At 33.3% G+C, this 19,309-nt stretch overlaps 5 protein-coding genes across 5 annotated transcripts; all 5 read left to right on the top strand.

The window, feature by feature from the left end:
- The first annotated feature begins 4,200 nt into the window (after positions 1-4,200).
- On the top strand, positions 4,201-5,539 carry LOC114405238 (beta-amyrin 24-hydroxylase-like). Its single transcript, XM_028367856.1, has 3 exons — positions 4,201-4,213; positions 4,285-4,734; positions 5,229-5,539. The coding sequence occupies exons 1-3, from the start codon at positions 4,201-4,203 to the stop codon at positions 5,537-5,539; spliced, it is 774 nt and encodes a 257-aa protein (XP_028223657.1).
- Positions 5,540-6,684: 1,145 nt separating this feature from the next.
- Positions 6,685-8,981, top strand: LOC114406752 (cytochrome P450 93A2-like). Its single transcript, XM_028369551.1, has 2 exons — positions 6,685-7,705; positions 8,110-8,981. Exons 1-2 carry the CDS (start codon positions 6,716-6,718, stop codon positions 8,752-8,754), a joined length of 1,635 nt encoding a protein of 544 aa, XP_028225352.1. The 5' UTR covers positions 6,685-6,715; the 3' UTR covers positions 8,755-8,981.
- Positions 8,982-9,595: 614 nt separating this feature from the next.
- LOC114406753 (cytochrome P450 93A3) lies at positions 9,596-11,699 on the top strand. Its single transcript, XM_028369552.1, has 2 exons — positions 9,596-10,636; positions 10,952-11,699. The coding sequence occupies exons 1-2, from the start codon at positions 9,671-9,673 to the stop codon at positions 11,576-11,578; spliced, it is 1,593 nt and encodes a 530-aa protein (XP_028225353.1). The 5' UTR covers positions 9,596-9,670; the 3' UTR covers positions 11,579-11,699.
- A 1,466-nt stretch (positions 11,700-13,165) lies between these two features.
- LOC114406754 (40S ribosomal protein S20-2-like) lies at positions 13,166-14,760 on the top strand. Its single transcript, XM_028369553.1, has 3 exons — positions 13,166-13,369; positions 13,452-13,565; positions 14,390-14,760. Exons 1-3 carry the CDS (start codon positions 13,255-13,257, stop codon positions 14,530-14,532), a joined length of 372 nt encoding a protein of 123 aa, XP_028225354.1. The 5' UTR covers positions 13,166-13,254; the 3' UTR covers positions 14,533-14,760.
- A 1,778-nt stretch (positions 14,761-16,538) lies between these two features.
- Positions 16,539-18,329, top strand: LOC114406756 (40S ribosomal protein S20-2-like). The gene is made up of 3 exons (XM_028369554.1): positions 16,539-16,801; positions 16,885-16,998; positions 17,978-18,329. The coding sequence occupies exons 1-3, from the start codon at positions 16,687-16,689 to the stop codon at positions 18,118-18,120; spliced, it is 372 nt and encodes a 123-aa protein (XP_028225355.1). The 5' UTR covers positions 16,539-16,686; the 3' UTR covers positions 18,121-18,329.
- The last annotated feature ends 980 nt before the right edge of the window (positions 18,330-19,309 follow it).

Below are 19,309 nucleotides of genomic sequence, written 5' to 3' on the forward strand. Positions count from 1 at the left end.
AAAAGCAAGAGCAAGCATTTGTGTTGTTTGCAAGTCTGCATAAAGGCCAAGAGGGATTACTGGGCTGAACTGGTCCCAGCAACGAGCCAGCGATGAAGACACTGGTCTATTAACGTCAAAGGAGTGAATGTTACCAAATAGTAGTATTTTCACACGTAGAAACATAACATGATAGTCCAAAAACAATAAGAAGGTTAAGCTAGAGATAAACCAAAGAAGGAACAAGAGATAGTAGTATTGGCAACCGATCAAGGTTGCCATCTTAAGATAAGAGCTGAGAAGGCATACAGATCTATAAGTATTATGAGGGGGTGTTTCTTATAGTGGCCTTCTCAATTGCAATTTCATTCAGAAAATATAAAACTAATAACACGTTTCGCAAGTCTTGTCTATTTTTTTATTACTCGTGGAGCGCGAGGCCGGAAATAATATTGAGACTATTAATAATTTGGTCGCCGTGCTGTGGGACTGTGCTTTTGTAAAACCTACCTTTTGCATGTGTATTAACATGTTTCTAGTTTCTCGATAAATATATTTAAGCATTACTTACTGATATTGTATATGCATTTAAGCATATCATAAACTGACATGTAACTAATATATTTATATACATATTTCATCATTGTTAAATCGTGATGAGAAATATTACAAACAAATTAAAAATTTATTAAAGCAACTTTAACTGAGTTTGCTTGAGTTGATTCTTGAAATTAAGCAACTTAAAACTAATATTGAAGAAAATGAGTTTTATAGAATTCTTATAAAATTAATTTTATAATCAACTACTATCAAATATTGCTTAAGAATTAAAAACACATTTTTTCAAGTTAAAATGAGAGTTTTGTACGAGTAAAACAATAAAATGTAACCTAGTAAAGTGAAATTAACAATTCAAGTTTAGTTCTGGTATTGGAGCGAAATTAATGAATGTTCTAAAATTTTAGATGACAATAAGGGATCCATTAAAAAATATTTTAAAGCTCAAATTAAAAACTTGTATTAAAGATGCTCTAAAGATCAAAATACTTAACCCTTTCGTATATCTCCATTGATAACAATAATGAAACCGGAAATGTGATAAATGCGAGTAAAATGACATTTTTTTAATAAATAAAATTATATATTTTTTTATTTCATAAAGATATTTTAAAGAAAATAAAACTTAAATGAAAACTTCGCCATACGAGATTTTGTATTAATAAAAAAAAAAAGACTCACATGAAATACCGGTTGAAAACAGTATGCATGGTACCGTTATAGTGAGACTACGCTATATTGGACAATTACTTCTTGCACCCAAACATTTGCTTTCTTCACTATATAAGAAAGTCCCAAACGAACAAAAATGCCCCCACCCTCATCAAGCACCCCACAACCCTAGTGTCGCTCAAGCACTTCCATTGTCATTTGTGTGCATCTTTGCTTTTTCACCACTGGATGATCATCACAAGCAACCCGTACGTCTAGGGATGGATTTACTTTCAAAAGTAAGGGGGCAATTGCCACCACTAAATTTATATTTTTTTCTTAATATAACATGTATTTGTAGTTATAAATTATATCTATAATTTAAAATTTAAATAAAAAAGTTATAATATGAGCTTTTCCCCATGAAATTATATACGTGAGTATTTTCCCCACGGTAAAAATATTCTGGATTTGTAACTTTCGTACGTCATCATTTCAGTGACTTAGGCGAAAGTTGCAAGATAAAAAAAATGTAGAAAAGATGTTATTTACGAACCAGGCCTTCTGCATCTGAAGAGTTCGTTAACAAAGGAGAAATAATGTAGAAAGGATGTTATAATAAGGGAAGGAATATTTGAGGGATATGTTAAATTCACGGGTGAAGTTAGCAAAGGATGAGGTGCAACAAGTAAAGAAGGTTACCTTACATTCCACGTTTCTTCCTCCTCCCCCAAACATTTTATATGTATAATTCCTTGTATTGTGTATGCTACCGATTAACTTTCATAATTTTATTATTCGATGAATTTTACCACTCCTTTTTTATTAAAAAAAATAAATTATCATCTAAAATTTCACACATATTTTAACTGATAAAATGACCATTAAAAAGAAAAAGACCAAAATAATTTTTCAAATCCCGAACAATATTGCAAGCCTGCTGAAAATAAGTTAAACCACTTTACCATCATTCGATACTAACTTACAGCATCACTAAAAGGGGTTTGATTTGGTTAAACCACTTTACTATCTCAACTTTTTATTTAAATCCAACTGATTCATAAGTGGTTGGATTTGGTTCAGACGAATTTTTACTCATTTAAATTTGATCAATTTTTTTCTTAAAATTAATATTTTATATCATGATTTATTTAAATATTAAATACAAGCCTGCTGAAAATAAGTTAAATCACTTTACTATCATTCGATATTAACTTACACCATCACTAAAAGGGGTGTTTGCTTAGGTCGTCTCAATTTTTTATTTAAATTCAATTGTTTTATAAGTGGTTTGATTTGGTTTAGACAACTTTTACTCATTTAAATTTGATCAGTTTTTTTTTCTTAAAATTAATATTTTATATCATGATTTATTTAAATATTAAATACAATTAACACAATATTATTAAATGTTTGAAAATAATAAAATTAATTTATTTAATACAATTAATATAATATTTTAAAATAGATTAATATAAATTAAAACAAAATATTCACTATAATAATATGAATCATACTTATTTTCTATAAACTAATTTCTTACAATAAATTTTATTATAACCAGATTTGTTACAAATAAATTTATTATAACTAGATTTATTAAAATAAATGAAAAAAATATAATTTATTAATATTATAAATCAGAGAAATAAAGATGAAAAAAGGTGAAACAAATAACAATATATCTAAAAATAATATCTTAAAAAGTTTACAGTTGGAGTCTCAATATTAATAATAATTAAAGAGTAATTTTAAAAATTTTGTTAGGTTCATTTTTATTTGAATAGATCTATAAATCTAAATTTATGATTCAATAATAATTAGTTTAATTTTGATTAATAAGTCAATTCAAACTGTTGTGATTAATTTAAGTCAAATCACACAAAGCCAAATACCTGTTTTTGCAAGCTTTTTGCCATTCCTAGCCATTCCCTTTTTGGCATAATACCTTTATCTCGCCATTATGAACAGTGGAACAACACTGTCCCTGTCAGAAAAAAGTTCACTGTGTCCAGATTGGCGAAACACACATGCTGTGGTTTTGCTTCACACCTCCAGGGTTTTTCTTGTAGCTACTAGTCAATGCCTAGCTTTGTTTCAGGTTACTGCATTATCCAATTGATGTTAATCTAAACCCACCGGCCTATTTGTTACAGCAGAGGGAGACAATCGAGTAGATAGAAATAATGAAATTGTGTGTTACGGCAGATTCATTACCGAGCTACAAATTTCATATTTATTTAAATAATACTATTTTCATAGTTAAATGATATATGTTTGAGAATAAATATTTTCAAGAATATGAATTTTGTGAAAAAGAAGACAGAAAACGAAAGAAAATAAAAGTTACGTACTCTGCCAACAATCTTTAATAATAAGTGTTAATTTTGAATATTTAATTATTTTTTAAAAAAATATAAAAGCTGTAAAAAAATATTCAAAACACCATAACTGAAAACTTGATAACATTATAAAAATTTATAGGTCAATTTAGTTATATAAAAAAATATTTGATAAAAGGAATGCGTCCTGACAACAATCCTTTATATTTTTTTTTCCTGTGTGAATTGATCTAATTTAAGTTTCGCCATCACCCTTTATAAAAAAAATACATAAATGATTCACTCCATAAACACAGTATAGTGTGTTTCGCAAGGGTGATGGCGAAACCCACTAACACGTAATTTTTTTTTTTCTGACAGGAACAGTGCTATTCCGCTGTTGATAATGGCAACATAAAAGGATGACGATGTTTTACTAGTAGAAATAGCAAAAAACTTGTAAAACAGACCCATCCGAAAATTGTTTAAAAAGAGACCTTTTAAGGAAATAAGTTTGTAAAAATAACCCTACCTGGTCATTTGGGCTCAGCAGAACACTCCTAATGACTAAGCCTGACTTCATTTATATAATGATGCTCCAAGTAACACGTATTTGAAAGTTTCACAACTTGTTAAGCATTTCCCACTCCAATGAAAAGAACCAAACTGTGTGTGTTGAAAAAATTCATCCATGGATGCTGCTGGTGCTACCCTTTTGTGTTACATCTTCTTCTCCTCCTATATAGCTTTTCTCATATTCCCTTTACTTTTCAAGTCCCTTATCACACGAAGCACAAACAACCAAGTCCACCAGCACTTTTCAATGGCCCTTATTGGCGCTTCATCAAGAAGCTTTGCATGACTCAGCTTCTCTCGAGCTCGCAGGTCGCGCACTTCGTGCACGTGCGAGAGCAGGAGATAAATAGCCTCTTGAAAAATGTCATGGTTTGTTCCAATGAAGGTAGGGTTATGGATTTGAGCTTTGAGCTCACTGCTTTGACCAACAATATCTTGTGTCGGATGGCTATGAGCACTAGCTGTTTGGACAGAGTTGATGATGCTGCGGAGGTTCTTGGCTTGGTGAGGGAGTTTTTGGGGAAATTTGACTATTTTGGCTATGGGAAGAAGCTTGTCAGAATAGTTGACAGATTTGATAAGGTTTTGGAGCGTATCTTGGAGGAACATGAAGTGAAAAACACGGGACATGATGGATATTCTGTTTCAAGTTTATAAAGATCCAAATGCTCAAGTGAGGTTAACAAGGAATGACATCAAGGCCTTCTTCCTAGTAAGTTTTTTTTCTTCTCACTTGATAGTTATTAGGAAAATGTTTAATCAACATCCAACAAGTTATTCAGCAAAGAAAGGGGGAAAAATATAAATATGATAGAATTTATGATAAAATAGGAAGAGGATAAAGAAAAATGAGAGTTGTTGTTTTGAGATATTTAAAATAAATAGTGATTCTTGTGTAATTACTCTATTTATTATTGGAAGAAACATATTTTGTTTCTCTCAATTTTCAGTCAAACTTGATCTTAATTCATGTGTTTTAAAATAGATGAATGTAATCTTCATTTCAAAAAATATGTAAAATTGGTTTCATACTTGAAATAATTGATGCTGTTTGTTGATGCGATTAATAGTAACAAATGACGGTCACATGATGATGTGAGCACTCTGAAATGGCTGTAATGTTTTTGTGTTGTGTTGCAAAAGGATATTTTCCTAGCGGGTTGCAATGGGCAATGGCGGAAATCATGAACAACCCAGGAGTGTTTGAAAAGGTGAAGGCAGAGATTAACACAGTGGTGGGAACTAACAGGTTGGTCAACGAACCAGACATTCCAAATCTACGTTACCTCCAAGCTGTCGTGAAGGAAGTTTTAAGACTCCATCCAACGGCGGAGAGAGGGTTTGTATGGAAGAAGGGTCCTCGTTTTCTACTGGATTGGCAAAGCCTCTTGTTTGTTCCCCTGTCACTTGTTTCAATCCTTTTTAACTCAACTTTCCAAAAAATAATGACATAGTGCTGTAAACACTGTAAAAAGTACTAGGATTACCTTGCATTATGAGATATGCTCTTGTTGACACTCTGTGGTTTCTGTTACGAAAGGCTATACTGTTCTGTGAATTAATAATGTTAATTTTATTAATATAAGTTGAGGTGCAAATCCCATCACTTTTATTTTATTAATATCATGTTTATTTTTTGGGTTGATATGCTCATTTACCTTTGGACTTTGGTGGTTTATTTGCCTCCAATGAATTGCATCTGCGCATTTATGTCGTCCAATACCTACGGCATATTTAAGGTTTCATGAAAAAAAAATATTGTTTTCCTCCAGAAAGTAAAATCATTTTTTTTAGGATAGAAAGTAAAATCATTGATATTTTCTACTATACAATGTCTGCCAAATAAGCAAGCAGTCTTGTCATACATATCCTGATGCTAAAATGTTATGAATAAGCCGAACAAAAAACACTAAGAGAAGGATTGAGATGGCTTGATTAAATAATTAATCAATTAATTAACCGACTGAAATGGAAAAGAAATTTGGTTTTTATTATTCATGTATTACTTTCGTGTGATGCAACCTGACGAATAATATGGAATATTCTTAACAGGATTTAACTTTGATGCACTCATCATTGTAGTATTCTAGTCTATCACTCTATTCACAAACATTACTAAAAGCCTCAAGTCCTTAACTCTTTTGGTAACATAATAGTATACAAAAACTTCTCTTGAATATGTATATCAAGCTTTCATGTGATGCAAACCAAACAAAATATAAGCCATATAGAATTTCCAGCAACTTAAAAATAATCAGATATTATTAATAAATCTATCATGCTTTCATGTGATTCAGTTTCAACCTGATAAAAGACAGCGGCAAGGAAACGTAAGCATGCAGCAGAATTCTCTGAAAAATATATCAGATACCTTTTATAAGTACGTCAAGCTTCTGCTTCTGTGCATCAGTATATGTGTAAATATAATTTGACCCGCTACGATCTTTCAACAAATGGAGCTTTCTTTGCAAAGAAAGACAACCAACATAGTGACATTTTATTAGAGGCTGGACTTGGTCACAATGTCTTAATTTGAAAACTGACATGTTGCCGGCCAGAGCAATACATAAATGTCCTTTACCAAAACAGAAAACAGTATCAAACATAAACAAGAAATTTCGTGCTAGAGTATGGAGGAAGAAGTCCTTCTTATATACGAGACAATCAGCATATTTTCATTTACTTGCAAAACATTCAAATCAAATATGGCTGATTACCAAGGCACCATCATACTTTTCATCATATGGCTAGTCTCCACAATAGTGGTTCGAGCCATAGTCAGCAAAAAACAGAACAAGACTAATAGACCACCAAGTCCACTAGCCTTACCCATCATTGGACATCTCCACCTTCTTGCTCCAATACCTCACCAAGCTCTTCACAAGCTCTCCACCCGCCATGGACCCATAATGCACCTTCTCCTTGGCTCCGTGCCATGTGTCGTGGCTTCCACACCAGAAGCCGCCAAAGAATTCCTCAAAACTCACGAAAACTCCTTCTCCAACCGCCCGCAAAGTTTTGCGGTTGATTATCTAACATATGGCTCGCAGGACTTCTCTTTCGCGCCATATGGACCGTATTGGAAATTCATGAAGAAAATATGCATGTCTGAGCTTCTGGGGGGTCACACACTGAGTCAGCTTCTACCTGTGAGGAGACAAGAGACTTTAAGGTTTCTTAGACTTATGCTTCAGAGAGGGAAGGCAGCTGAGGCCATTGATGTTGGGAGAGAACTACTGAGGCTCTCGAATAACATTGTGTCAAGGATGATTATGAGCCAAACGTGTTCTGAAGATGATAGTGAGGCTGAAGAGGTGAGGAAGTTGGTGCAAGACACTGTGCATCTCACTGGGAAGTTTAATGTTTCGGACTTCATTTGGTTCCTTAGGAAGTGGGATTTGCAGGGGTTCGGGAAAGGACTCAAGGAGATTCGGGACAGGTTTGATGCCATTATGGAGAGGGCGATCAAGAAGCATGAAGAGGAAAGGAAGAAAAGAAGGGAAGAGGGTAGTGGAGGAGAGGGTCATATCAAGGATCTACTTGATGTATTGTTGGACATACATGAAGATGAGAACTCTGATATTAAATTGACTAAAGAGAACATAAAGGCCTTCATCTTGGTAAGTCAGTGTCTGTGACCAAAATTTCATTTTCCTTTCATTGACTTCTACTCTACCAAATTATTATGATGCAAATAAATAGCATGTTTGGATTTAAATGATTCAAAATCACATTGAAATATTACTTAACGTGATTTTAGATTAATGATTATATATTCAGTTTTCACATTATATAGTTAATTTTGGATCTATAATTGATTTTAATCTGAACAATTTTAAGTAATTTTTACTCTGGGTTGAATATTTACTGTTTTACCTACGAACTTGATTTTAGAGTAGAAACATCTAACATAAATTGGATTGAAATCAATTTTAATTAAAGTCAATTTTCCATGTGCTTGTCTAGACACACTCAATTTGTTAAATATAAAAAGCTGATGAAATATATTTTATAAATTTTGCAGGATGTGTTTATGGCAGGAACAGACACTGCAGCCTTAACAACCGAATGGGCTCTAGCTGAGTTGATTAACCACCCACATGTGATGGAGAGAGCAAGACAAGAGATTGATGCTGTGATAGGGAATGGTAGAATAGTAGAAGAATCAGACATTGCCAACCTTTCTTACCTGCAAGCTGTAGTGAAGGAAACTCTGAGGATTCACCCCACAGGTCCAATGATTATTAGAGAATCATCAGAAAGCAGCACTATCTGGGGCTATGAGATTCCAGCAAAGACTCAGTTATTTGTTAATGTGTGGGCTATTGGAAGGGACCCTAATCACTGGGAGAACCCACTTGAGTTCAGGCCAGAGAGGTTTGCTAGTGAAGAGGGAAGTGGGAAGGGGCAGTTAGATGTGAGGGGGCAACATTTTCACATGATTCCATTTGGGAGCGGGAGAAGAGGGTGTCCTGGAACCTCACTTGCTTTGCAGGTTGTGCAGGCAAACCTTGCTGCTATGATTCAATGCTTTGAATGGAAGGTTAAAGGAGGCATTGAAATTGCTGACATGGAAGAGAAACCAGGGTTAACTCTTTCAAGGGCTCATCCATTGATTTGTGTCCCTGTGCCTAGGCTTAATCCTTTTCCTAATATATCAAATGCCTAATTCAGTTCATCGAGTGTGTTAGTTGTTGTAAACCTATCTTTGATTCCTATACATAAAAGGAAAAAAAAATCCTTTTCCTAATATGTGATTGTGATAAAACAAAATCAAGCTTGGGGGAGAAAAAAACTTCAAATTGAAATTCCACATTTTGGCTTGTTCTTGTTTCTGTGTAATTCATAATCATCAATATCACAAAACCTGTTTCTGATTGGCAGAAAGAACACAAACAAGGTTTATTCCATGAACAAAATATTTCTCTAATTCTATGTTGACCTTGAATGCAGACATTTGTTACGTGTGTTACTAAGATAAAACTCTAATTCTCAACAGCAATAAAAACACTTAAAAAGAACTAGATCAACCTTTTCTCCTTTCATAGGGATTATAGCATGTATAAAGAATATCATGAAAGTGACTTTCACATTAAAATCGGGTCTTTGGTTTGACAAAAATAGGGATGGTTTTAAGTCGAATTGTGATTTACAGCCTGTTATTCTAACTTCAGAATAAAAAATTGAAGGCATGAAGATATGAACTATATATTAACTAGATAGTAATATAATTTGATAAAAAAATATAGATAAAATAAAGGTCAGCTAGATATTAACTGGTCTAAATATAAGCACTCTAAAATATTTGTCAACCTACTATAAATCAACGTGCTAGATTCGTAACAAGAATGAATTTTAAAATATATCCAATTGCTCCAATAAAAACAATTAAATAATGAACACAAACAAAGAAGACCTTGCAGCAACTTGGTGTAGCCTCCATTACTGACCAGTATGGCGGTTCTCGAGTTGAGGTCAGTGATGTCTGTCATGACAGCTTGCCAAAAAGACAAAAAATCAAGCTAGGGTAAGACTCTAAGGATGTCTAATTAGTATTATTTCTCTTTCTTAGTTTCCTTCTATATATGCTATCACATAATCAACAAACAAAAAAAACACAAACACTTGATAGTACTACTCAAGGTATGGCTTTTCAAGTGTTGTTCATTTGTTTGATCTCAACCATCGTGTTTGCATCCATACTATGGAGAAAACAAAACAAAAATAAGACCCTTCTTCCACCGAGTCCAATGCCCCTACCCATCATTGGACACCTCCACCTTCTTTCTCCAACACCTCACCAAGATTTTCACAAGCTCTCACTCCGCTATGGACCCATAATACACCTTTTTCTTGGTTCAGTCCCCTGTGTGGTGGCTTCCACAGCAGAAGCCGCCAAAGAGTTCCTCAAAACTCACGAACCCGCCTTCTCCAACCGCCCCGCTAACACTGTCGCCGTCGAAACCTTAACCTACGGTTTCCAAGACTTCTTGTTCGCACCCTACGGACCCTATTGGAAGTTCATGAAGAAACTCTGCATGTCCGAACTCCTCGGTGGCCACATGCTGGACCAGTTTCTTCCCGTGAGACAGCAAGAGACAAACAAATTCATCAAACGTGTCCTCCAAAAGGGTATTTCTGGTGAGGCCGTGGATTTTGGGGGAGAGTTCATCACGCTCTCGAACAACATCGTGTCGAGAATGATCGTGAGTCAGACGAGTACTACTGAGGACGAGAACGAAGTTGAAGAGATGAGGAAGCTGGTGAAGGATGCCGCAGAGCTCTCGGGGAAGTTCAACATATCGGACTTCGTTTCGTTCTTGAAGCGCTTTGATTTGCAGGGGTTCAACAAGAGGCTCGAGAAGATTCGGGACTGCTTTGACACCGTGTTGGACAGAATCATAAAGCAACGTGAAGAGGAAAGAAGGAACAATAATGAAACCGTTGGAAAACGGGAATTTAAGGATATGCTTGATGTTTTGTTTGACATATCTGAAGATGAGAGTTCTGAAATTAAATTAAACAAAGAAAACATTAAGGCCTTCATCTTGGTAAGTCAATAAAAGGAACTATGCTGTTTTTTTCTATAAGTTTCATGCGTGCCCATTAGATTTATTATATTTGGATATTCAATCGTACAAATATACCTTACTATAATTTTGTCTGGTTAGGTCATATCATCAATTATATAACCATTCTTTTGTTTTATCTTTTTTGTTTCTTTAGGTGTTTGTGAGCATAAATTATTATATGGTTTGAGAATATTATCTAACCAAAAATTTATAGCTGAGTTTTTCTAGTTTATGAAAAGAGTCATGCAAACATGACTAACATCAACATGTGTTGTTTCTAATGACAATATTTAGGACATATTAATTGCTGGGACTGACACCTCAGCTGTAACGATGGAATGGGCTATGGCAGAGTTAATCAACAATCCAGGTGTGTTGGAGAAGGCAAGACAAGAAATGGATGCAGTGGTTGGAAAGAGTAGAATAGTAGAAGAATCAGATATTGCCAACCTTCCTTACTTGCAAGGCATTGTTAGAGAAACATTAAGACTTCACCCAGCTGGTCCATTGCTTTTTAGAGAGTCATCTAGAAGAGCTGTGGTTTGTGGGTATGATATTCCAGCAAAGACTCGATTATTTGTCAATGTTTGGGCTATTGGTAGGGACCCCAATCACTGGGAGAACCCTCTTGAGTTTAGGCCAGAGAGGTTTGTTGAAAATGGGAAGAGTCAATTGGATGTTAGGGGACAACATTATCATCTACTTCCGTTCGGTAGTGGAAGAAGAGCATGTCCTGGTACTTCTTTGGCATTGCAAGTTGTGCATGTGAATTTGGCAGTTCTAATTCAGTGTTTCCAATGGAAGGTTGACAGTGACAATGGCAAGGTGAACATGGAAGAAAAGGCTGGCATCACTCTTCCGAGGGCTCACCCCATAATTTGTGTCCCTATTCCAAGACTTAACCCATTCCCTGTTGTGTGATTGTTTTTTATTTTAAACATCATTTTTCCATTCACGTATATGATATGATGTCATGTCAAACATTTATGCACTTTTTACATAATATATTTGGGGATTCAGATAGTCAAGGATGTTTGACTTAGATGTTTTTTTTTGTTTATTTTCACTTAAATATGTTTGATTGGGTTTTTGAAAATATTTTTAACAAAAATAAAAACAGGAAACAACCAAAAAATAAAAATAATAAATTTTGGTTTTATGTGTTTTAAGTTGAAAATAGAAATCTCATTTTGAATAAAATGAAATTGCGATGACAATAAATATAATTTTAAGCAAATCTAAAAATATAAAAAAATAAGAGTTAATATATCATAAATTTTTAATATTTTTATTTCATGAAAATAGAAAACAAGAAATGAAACAAAATATATTTTTAAAATTTTAATATTTTGAAAATGAAAATAAATTTTATAAAATGAAAATAAAAAATAAAAACAGAAAATAAAAATATAACCAAATACACCGATTTTCAGCTAATTTTAGTTTTTTCAAAACGTAAAATCTGACTGTGGGTAAAATCACCAATATATTAATATCAGAGTTTTCGTACTAACAAACAATTCATTTAAACGTAAATGTTCATTTTTTCTACTGCTCCAAAAAAAAAAAAATGTAAGTTTCCATTCAGGTCCTTTCGGTATATTTGCATCATCGTACTTCTTTTTTTGTTTAATAGCAACAGTTAAATGGTCTTTTTTTTTATTATAAAAAAGATAGTTAAATGGTCTCTTAATAATTATTATTTATTAGTTCTACCGATTTTGTCTTTTAAGAATTATTTTGATAGCGAGAATAAAATGTTCTAATTTTGATGGCTCTCGTTCGCCAAGATTCAAATAATCATTTACACTGCTTTTTTGTTGAATGGGAACATAAGCATTATCTTCATCACTAGATGCAAGCAAGCTCTCTGTGTGGCCATTTTTCTAAAATACATTTTATATAATTAGAAATACATCAGTTTGCACACAACGAATTCTCTTAAGTTACATAAAATGTTTATTGTAATTTTAATAACATACTAAAATGTGCTCATCATCACACACAAAAATGTTGTTAAGAAACTTCTTGTCTGCTTGGCCATAGAGCACATGATAACTATAATTTTCCTTATATTAATAGTGAAAAGACTAAAATATTCGTGCAGATTTATGAATGAAACTAAGTGAATATACAGTAATGCAGTAAAGAATGGCTTGTAAGGTTTAGGACGGGTTTTAGGAAATTTGAGGAAAGACATTTTGTTTTCTTTCAATGGAGAAAATCCAATAGCACACTAATATATAAATTTTAACATTATATGTAACTCAATCATAAAATAAAAGAAAGATAAAGTTTGAATTAAGGTATATTTTATTATAAATTATGAATATATAATTGTCCAATTTTTATTTTTTTTATACATAACGTAAATCCGTGTTGAAAATGAGTTTAATATTAAAACCTAAACCCATAAAAGTAAATGTTGGGCCGGACTGAATTATTGGGCTGGGTCGAGTGATCCATACCCGCTAGGTTTTACACATTCTTTTCCCTGAAACAAACACCACCCCTTTTAGGTCTTCTTCTAATCCTCCCTCTCTCTAACTTTCACACGCAGCGGCTTCTTCTTCCGTTTTCCTGAATCGGTGTGAACAATGGCGACGTACGCTGCGATGAAACCCACCAAGCCCGGGTTGGAGGAGTCCCAGGAACAGATCCATAAGATAAGGATCACCCTTTCTTCCAAGCACGTCAAAAACCTCGAGAAGGGTATGCACCTATTTATTCTACTTTTTGTTTTTAAGGTTGTTGCTATCCTTAGCCTTATGTTTTAGTTTTGTGTTACTGTTAGTTTGTGCGGACTTGGTTCGTGGTGCAAAGGACAAGCGCCTCAGGGTTAAGGGACCTGTTAGGATGCCCACTAAGGTTCTTCACATCACTACCAGGAAGTCCCCCTGTGGTGAAGGTATTTTTGTTTTTTTACTCTTTTGATTGATGTTTATTAATGTTCATTGCGCACATCATAAGTTTGGTGTGCCTCAATGTATCCCTTTGTGCTCAATTGGATTAAAATTTAAACAACAGCCGTGATATCAATTGTGCCTCATAACAAAAACATAATTTTGTTTAGTCTTATGCATTAAGTGATCATAGACTTGTTTTCCTTTTTTAGTTTGGCAATGTATCTATTAAGAGAGTGATATTTTGTTTATAATCTATTATTTATTCCTCTCATTCTGAAAAGCTATTAAGCGTGAGATAAAAAATATGGTTTGTTTCGATTTTCATTCTTTTAGTTGTAGACTTGTAGTGCATCTGCAGGGTAAGCTTAATTATATCTATATTTTCCTTTCAATATTTTTGTTGAATAATATTTGATACATAAGAGGTGAACCCTGGCACAGCGTTAAAGTTGTGTCTTGGTGACTGGTTGGTCATGGGTTCAATTCTGAAACAGCCTCTTTGCATATGCAAGGATAAGGCTGTGCACAATTACCCTTCCCCATACCTTTGCTCAACGAGGAGCCAGCCTCCGGGCACCAGAATGTTCTTCAACATATATTGATGGTTGTGCTGTGCTGTTGGGGCTATAGAAGCGTGAAAAGTTTGGTGCTTTCTAATCTTACCAAGTTCCTGAATTGTGTTCTGTTCATATGCCTTTATGGAACAGAAATATTGTTGTGTTACTTGGCTTGCTGACTTGATTTTTGAAGTATTGCTTTCAATGTCTAGACTTTCTGAATGTTAGTTATTCTGCCTTGTGTTCATGAAACTGCTGTTTGTTTTTAGGTACCAACACATGGGATAGATTTGAACTTCGTGTCCACAAGAGAGTGATTGACCTCTACAGTTCCCCAGATGTGGTTAAGCAGATTACCTCTATCACAATCGAACCTGGTGTGGAAGTTGAGGTGACCATTGCAGATGCTTGATCTATATCCAAATTTTAACTGTTATGGTTTCCTAGTTTTTCTTCTCCTCTTATTCTGTATTTTATAAGTTTTGATTGCGGGACCGAGTTGAATTGTTTTCTTTAGTTTTACGGTTGTAGACGGTTGATGAATACCTGAGAAATGTCATCTTTATATATTCTAGAATCCTACATATATTTGTTTTGAAATTATTACGAATCATTTCTAATGGACTCAGCTAAGATTATATCTTTTCCTTTTCCTTTATCATGTTCTGCAAATTTTTAAACCTGAAACTGATTGTGAACTAGATAAGTTGGAAAGGTGTTTTTGCAAATTTGTACAATTTCAAATTTTACAAAGATAAAAGCGAGGAAAAAAAGAATATAAAGCACTTCTAAACAAAGAAAAACAATATATATGGTGGAGAAAATTTGTAAATATGTAGAAGGGATTTCTGATTTCTTTGGCAACAATTGGACGAGACTTTTCTTTGCATACATTTTTGGAATGCAAGTGCAATCGCAAAAAGTTGTACTCAAGTCAAAGGATTTTTTCTATTGCTCAAATGAGCATTCATGCTCCTAGGTGCTCATTGGTTGGGTATTTACATAATCATAATTAATAAATAAATTAAATTGTAAGTGAGTATTATATCTATAACTAGTTTATAATTTGCTATAATCTGTTATTGTTTTTAAAGTATGCGTATATAATCAGTTTTGAATAAACTAATTATATAATAAGTTATATTTAAAATAATTATATAATTTGTCATGAATAAATAAAATAAGTTATTTAAAATAATCATAAATATAAAATTAGTTATAGTTTTATACCCCATTTTATATAATTAGTAATATAAAACTAGTTGTAGTTGTTTTTTATAAATAAATAAAAAAAATAGCAGTCATACATGCTCCCTTTATAGCTTTATTGTATAAGATGCATTCTATGTTTACAGTGAAGTGTGAAGCTGTTTAGAGTTAAAACTCAAAACTGGGTGAACCTAGCAAGCGAGTTCATCTCCTCAGCAGTAAAGTTGAGTTTTTTTTTTAATATATAAAATAAGTTCTTTATTAATTTATAAAAGTAAATAATTATATATCACTTGACCAATACAAAAATCATATATCATATTATATAAGTTCCTTAACCTGTCCCACGCTTCATGAGAAAGTGCAGACTTATTTATCAGCTAATATTTATGAATGGCCTCTAATTTGTTTTTTTTCTTCTAAATTGATCTCTTCATTTTTTAAATCCTAAAAGAATTCCCTTATTTATTTTTTTTATTTAATGACACGCTAGTCTTTTTAAAAAAATTATTTTTTTCAATTTTCGAACACAATGTTAAATGTTTTTTTTATTAATTCAATATGTGAAACTTGTTCCAATGTATTCATCTCGAATTAATTAATGTTTAAAACAAAAGCAAGTAAACAACCATAAATAAATGTGATGAGAGTTGCTGAGTCTCATCAATAACCATAAAACTAAAAATAAGGTTCACTTTTCATCAAGTTTACTTTTTTTATTGCCGATATGACTTACTTTTCATGTATCTTTTACCATGTGTTGTTATGATGCTTTGTGTATAACATTAGTTGATTTCTATAGTTTTAGTGAATTTAAAATAAAATTTATGTCTTGAATTAATAAAAAAATATTTAAAATTGTATTCAAAATATTGAAAAAGAAAAATGTTTCAAAAGGAGCAAGGTATCATTAATTAAGTATGTAAGGGTATTATTTTAGAGCTTTTAAAATTTAGAAAATCAATTTAAAAACAAAAAATAAGTTAAGGACCATACATATATTTTAGAAAAAAAATTATACATTGATAACATAAATTTTTTACGCAATAATTCAATCATATTATATATGATAAGTGTATGTACTCTTAAAATAAGTCACTTACGATGAGATAATATTAAATTCTATATTTTAACCTCATTTATTTGTTTAGTTAGTTATTAAAATTGCATTGGGAGCGAATGGGGCAAGTAAGGAAATAATATGATTCATTGGGGGGTAATTTGCAAAATTTGACGGAAGCTCTTGGGGGTTCTGCTTATTTTTGCCCTAAAAACCCTCTAGGTTTTCTATACCTCTCTCATTTCCCAACGCAGCAGCAGCGGCAGCTTCATCTGTTTTTCTGCATCGGCGTGAACAATGGCGACGTACGCTGCGATGAAGCCCAATAAGCCTGGCTTGGAGGAGTCCCAAGAACAGATCCACAAGATAAGGATCACCCTTTCCTCCAAGCACGTCAAAAATCTCGAGAAGGGTATGAAGCTATTCATTCTACTTTTTCTTTTTAAGGTTGTCGCTGTCCTTAGGCTTATGTTTCGATTTTCATGTTACTGTTAGTTTGTGGGGACTTGGTTCGTGGTGCAAAGGATAAGAGGCTCAGGGTTAAGGGACCTGTCAGGATGCCCACTAAGGTTCTTCACATCACTACCAGGAAGTCCCCCTGTGGTGAAGGTATTTTTTTCACTCTTTCCACGCTTGTTATTATGGTTAATATGCCCCTTTTATTCTCTGCTTTTCATTCATGTTCATTATTGGCAAATGTTAGTTTTTTGAAGGTTAGTTTTGTTAGCAGAGGGGTCGAAACCGCGACCTTTCCCTCTTCCCTTGTCCCTTAACCATTCAACCCACGTTTTTAGTTTTTTCTGTGTTGTAATTTTAATATGCCTGTCCTTTGTATAAGTTGTAGTTTTAGAGAAAGTCATGGCGAAAGTAGTGACCGAAAATATCTCCTAGGTGGTGAAATGTCAAAGATGAGGAACCATGGAAAAGAACTTGCTTATGAAAAAGAACTTTGTCAATTGTCTTTTGCAATATCTCTTAGTTTGCAAGGCCTGGATTGTGCTAAAGGGAAAGCTTGGGAGGTTAAGAGAGTTATGTTGTTTTTATAAATATGAATAAGGGATTATTGGGAGGTTTCGATGATTATCTGTTATTTATTTTTTCATTCTGAAAAAGTATCAATTGTGTAAAAAAAATGTGTTTTGTTTCGTTTTTCATTTTTTTTTTTTTTGAAGAGCAGGGCAAATTGTTCAAGTTATTTCTCTATTGTTCTCAATTTATTTTAATTGAATGACATTTGGAACTTAAATCAGAATGTTCTTCAACAAATTGTGGTGTAAATTGAGTGTCCTATGCACATGGTTTGCAGAATTGTCTCTTCTGAGTTTTGTCATTTGTTATCATGTGATTGATTTTATGTGACTTGTGGGCATAGGCATTCTTGCAGTCTAAAACATGGAAAAACTGCTGTTGCAGCTAATTGTGTGTTCATATGTTTTCTACGGAACACAAATACAATTATATTAGTTAGCTTGTTTATTTGATTTTTGAACTATTGTGTTCAATGTATACACTTTCTGAATGCTGTTTATTGTTGATATTATTTGATTTCTGAATGCCTTGTGTTCATGAAACTGCCTTTTGTTTTTAGGTACCAACACATGGGACAGATTTGAACTTCGTGTGCACAAGAGGGTGATTGACCTCTACAGTTCCCCAGATGTGGTTAAGCAGATTACCTCTATCACGATTGAACCTGGTGTGGAGGTTGAGGTGACCATTGCAGATGCTTGATCTGTATCCAAATTTTAACTGTTATGCTTCCTAGTTTTTTTCCCTCTCTTTTTGTATTTTGTAAGTTTTGATTGTGGGACTGAGTTGGATTGTTTTCTCTAGTTTTACGGTTGTAGACATTGATGAATACCCGAGAAATGTCATCTTAATATATTCTAGAGTGTTACCTATATTGTTTGAAATTATTACAAATCAGAAATAGTTTATTATTTCCTCAGCTAACATTATATCTACCTTTGATCATGTCCAGCAGATTTTAAACATAATACTAATGGTGATCTAGTTTGACCTATTCTTCCATTTAAAAAAGAATTTGTTTGGCTGTGTTTACTGGTGTTTTTTTTAAAACAATTGTTACTGCTGGTTATTGAATATGTGAAACAACAAATAGATGCTTTATGCGAATTTCTTGTAAATGTGGATTTCCGACGAAGCAAATGTGCAAAACAAACTTGAGGTTGAATTTAGTTTCGTACTTGATGTTGTAACGGCTTGTGGCACTAATGCATTAATACAATGTGTACTTATAAAAAGTGAAACTAGATTAAAAAAGTGCTTATTCAGAAATGAAAACCCGTTCTTTAGCTTTACTATCAAGTATCTATCTAATGCTATTATTGTAGCACCAAAGAGGGATGGATGTAAAGATTGATATTTTCTTTCAATTTCTACAGAAAGAGATTTTTTTTATTATTTATTTGAAATGCACCTATCCTCCTCGAGAGATTGGTTTCGGGAACAGAGGATAATATGACGAGGGAAAGACTTGAAGTCCTTCTTGATTTGGAGCAGCACTTTCTAGTCCTGTGGGTTGCACAGTTCCGAAAATGCCATTGGGGAAAACAAGAGCAACGTGAGGAATAAGCATAATCCAAATATGCATACCATTTTCGGTGGTATTAGAATATGAATGGGATGTGTGTGAGAGAGAGCATTGAAATTTATAACTTGCGGTGGGATTAATACATTATAAATATATGATATACGCTGCATGTTGCTACAAATCCCGTGTGCCGTGGGGATAATGCTATCACTGTTGTTATTGTGATGTGTGTAGTGACGAAAGCACCTAAACCTAAATACAGCTCATTCATCTATTGTTTTTTATTTTGTTCTTTTTTCGTATTTTTAGCTAATATTCGTCGGGAAATGTTATGTTGTCCGTAATGTGCAAACACAGAAACTATGC

The sequence above is a fragment of the Glycine soja genome, chromosome 3 (genome assembly GCF_004193775.1).
Source record: "Glycine soja cultivar W05 chromosome 3, ASM419377v2, whole genome shotgun sequence".
Lineage (NCBI taxonomy): Eukaryota > Viridiplantae > Streptophyta > Magnoliopsida > Fabales > Fabaceae > Glycine > Glycine soja.

What these genes read in the sequence shown, in the direction of transcription:
- LOC114406754 (XM_028369553.1), top strand. Translation starts at nt 13,255, where the DNA reads ATGGCGACGTACGCTGCGATGAAACCCACCAAGCCCGGGTTGGAGGAG. An exon ending in CGTCAAAAACCTCGAGAAGG is followed by an intron (nt 13,370 to 13,451) that starts GTATGCACCTAT and finishes TGTTACTGTTAG; the next exon opens with TTTGTGCGGACTTGGTTCGT. An exon ending in GAAGTCCCCCTGTGGTGAAG is followed by an intron (nt 13,566 to 14,389) that starts GTATTTTTGTTT and finishes GTTTGTTTTTAG; the next exon opens with GTACCAACACATGGGATAGA.
- LOC114405238 (XM_028367856.1), top strand. An exon ending in TGATGGATATTCTGTTTCAA is followed by an intron (nt 4,735 to 5,228) that starts GTTTATAAAGAT and finishes GTGTTGCAAAAG; the next exon opens with GATATTTTCCTAGCGGGTTG.
- LOC114406752 (XM_028369551.1), top strand. Translation starts at nt 6,716, where the DNA reads ATGGAGGAAGAAGTCCTTCTTATATACGAGACAATCAGCATATTTTCA. An exon ending in ACATAAAGGCCTTCATCTTG is followed by an intron (nt 7,706 to 8,109) that starts GTAAGTCAGTGT and finishes TAAATTTTGCAG; the next exon opens with GATGTGTTTATGGCAGGAAC.
- LOC114406753 (XM_028369552.1), top strand. Translation starts at nt 9,671, where the DNA reads ATGCTATCACATAATCAACAAACAAAAAAAACACAAACACTTGATAGT. An exon ending in ACATTAAGGCCTTCATCTTG is followed by an intron (nt 10,637 to 10,951) that starts GTAAGTCAATAA and finishes GACAATATTTAG; the next exon opens with GACATATTAATTGCTGGGAC.
- LOC114406756 (XM_028369554.1), top strand. Translation starts at nt 16,687, where the DNA reads ATGGCGACGTACGCTGCGATGAAGCCCAATAAGCCTGGCTTGGAGGAG. An exon ending in CGTCAAAAATCTCGAGAAGG is followed by an intron (nt 16,802 to 16,884) that starts GTATGAAGCTAT and finishes TGTTACTGTTAG; the next exon opens with TTTGTGGGGACTTGGTTCGT. An exon ending in GAAGTCCCCCTGTGGTGAAG is followed by an intron (nt 16,999 to 17,977) that starts GTATTTTTTTCA and finishes TTTTGTTTTTAG; the next exon opens with GTACCAACACATGGGACAGA.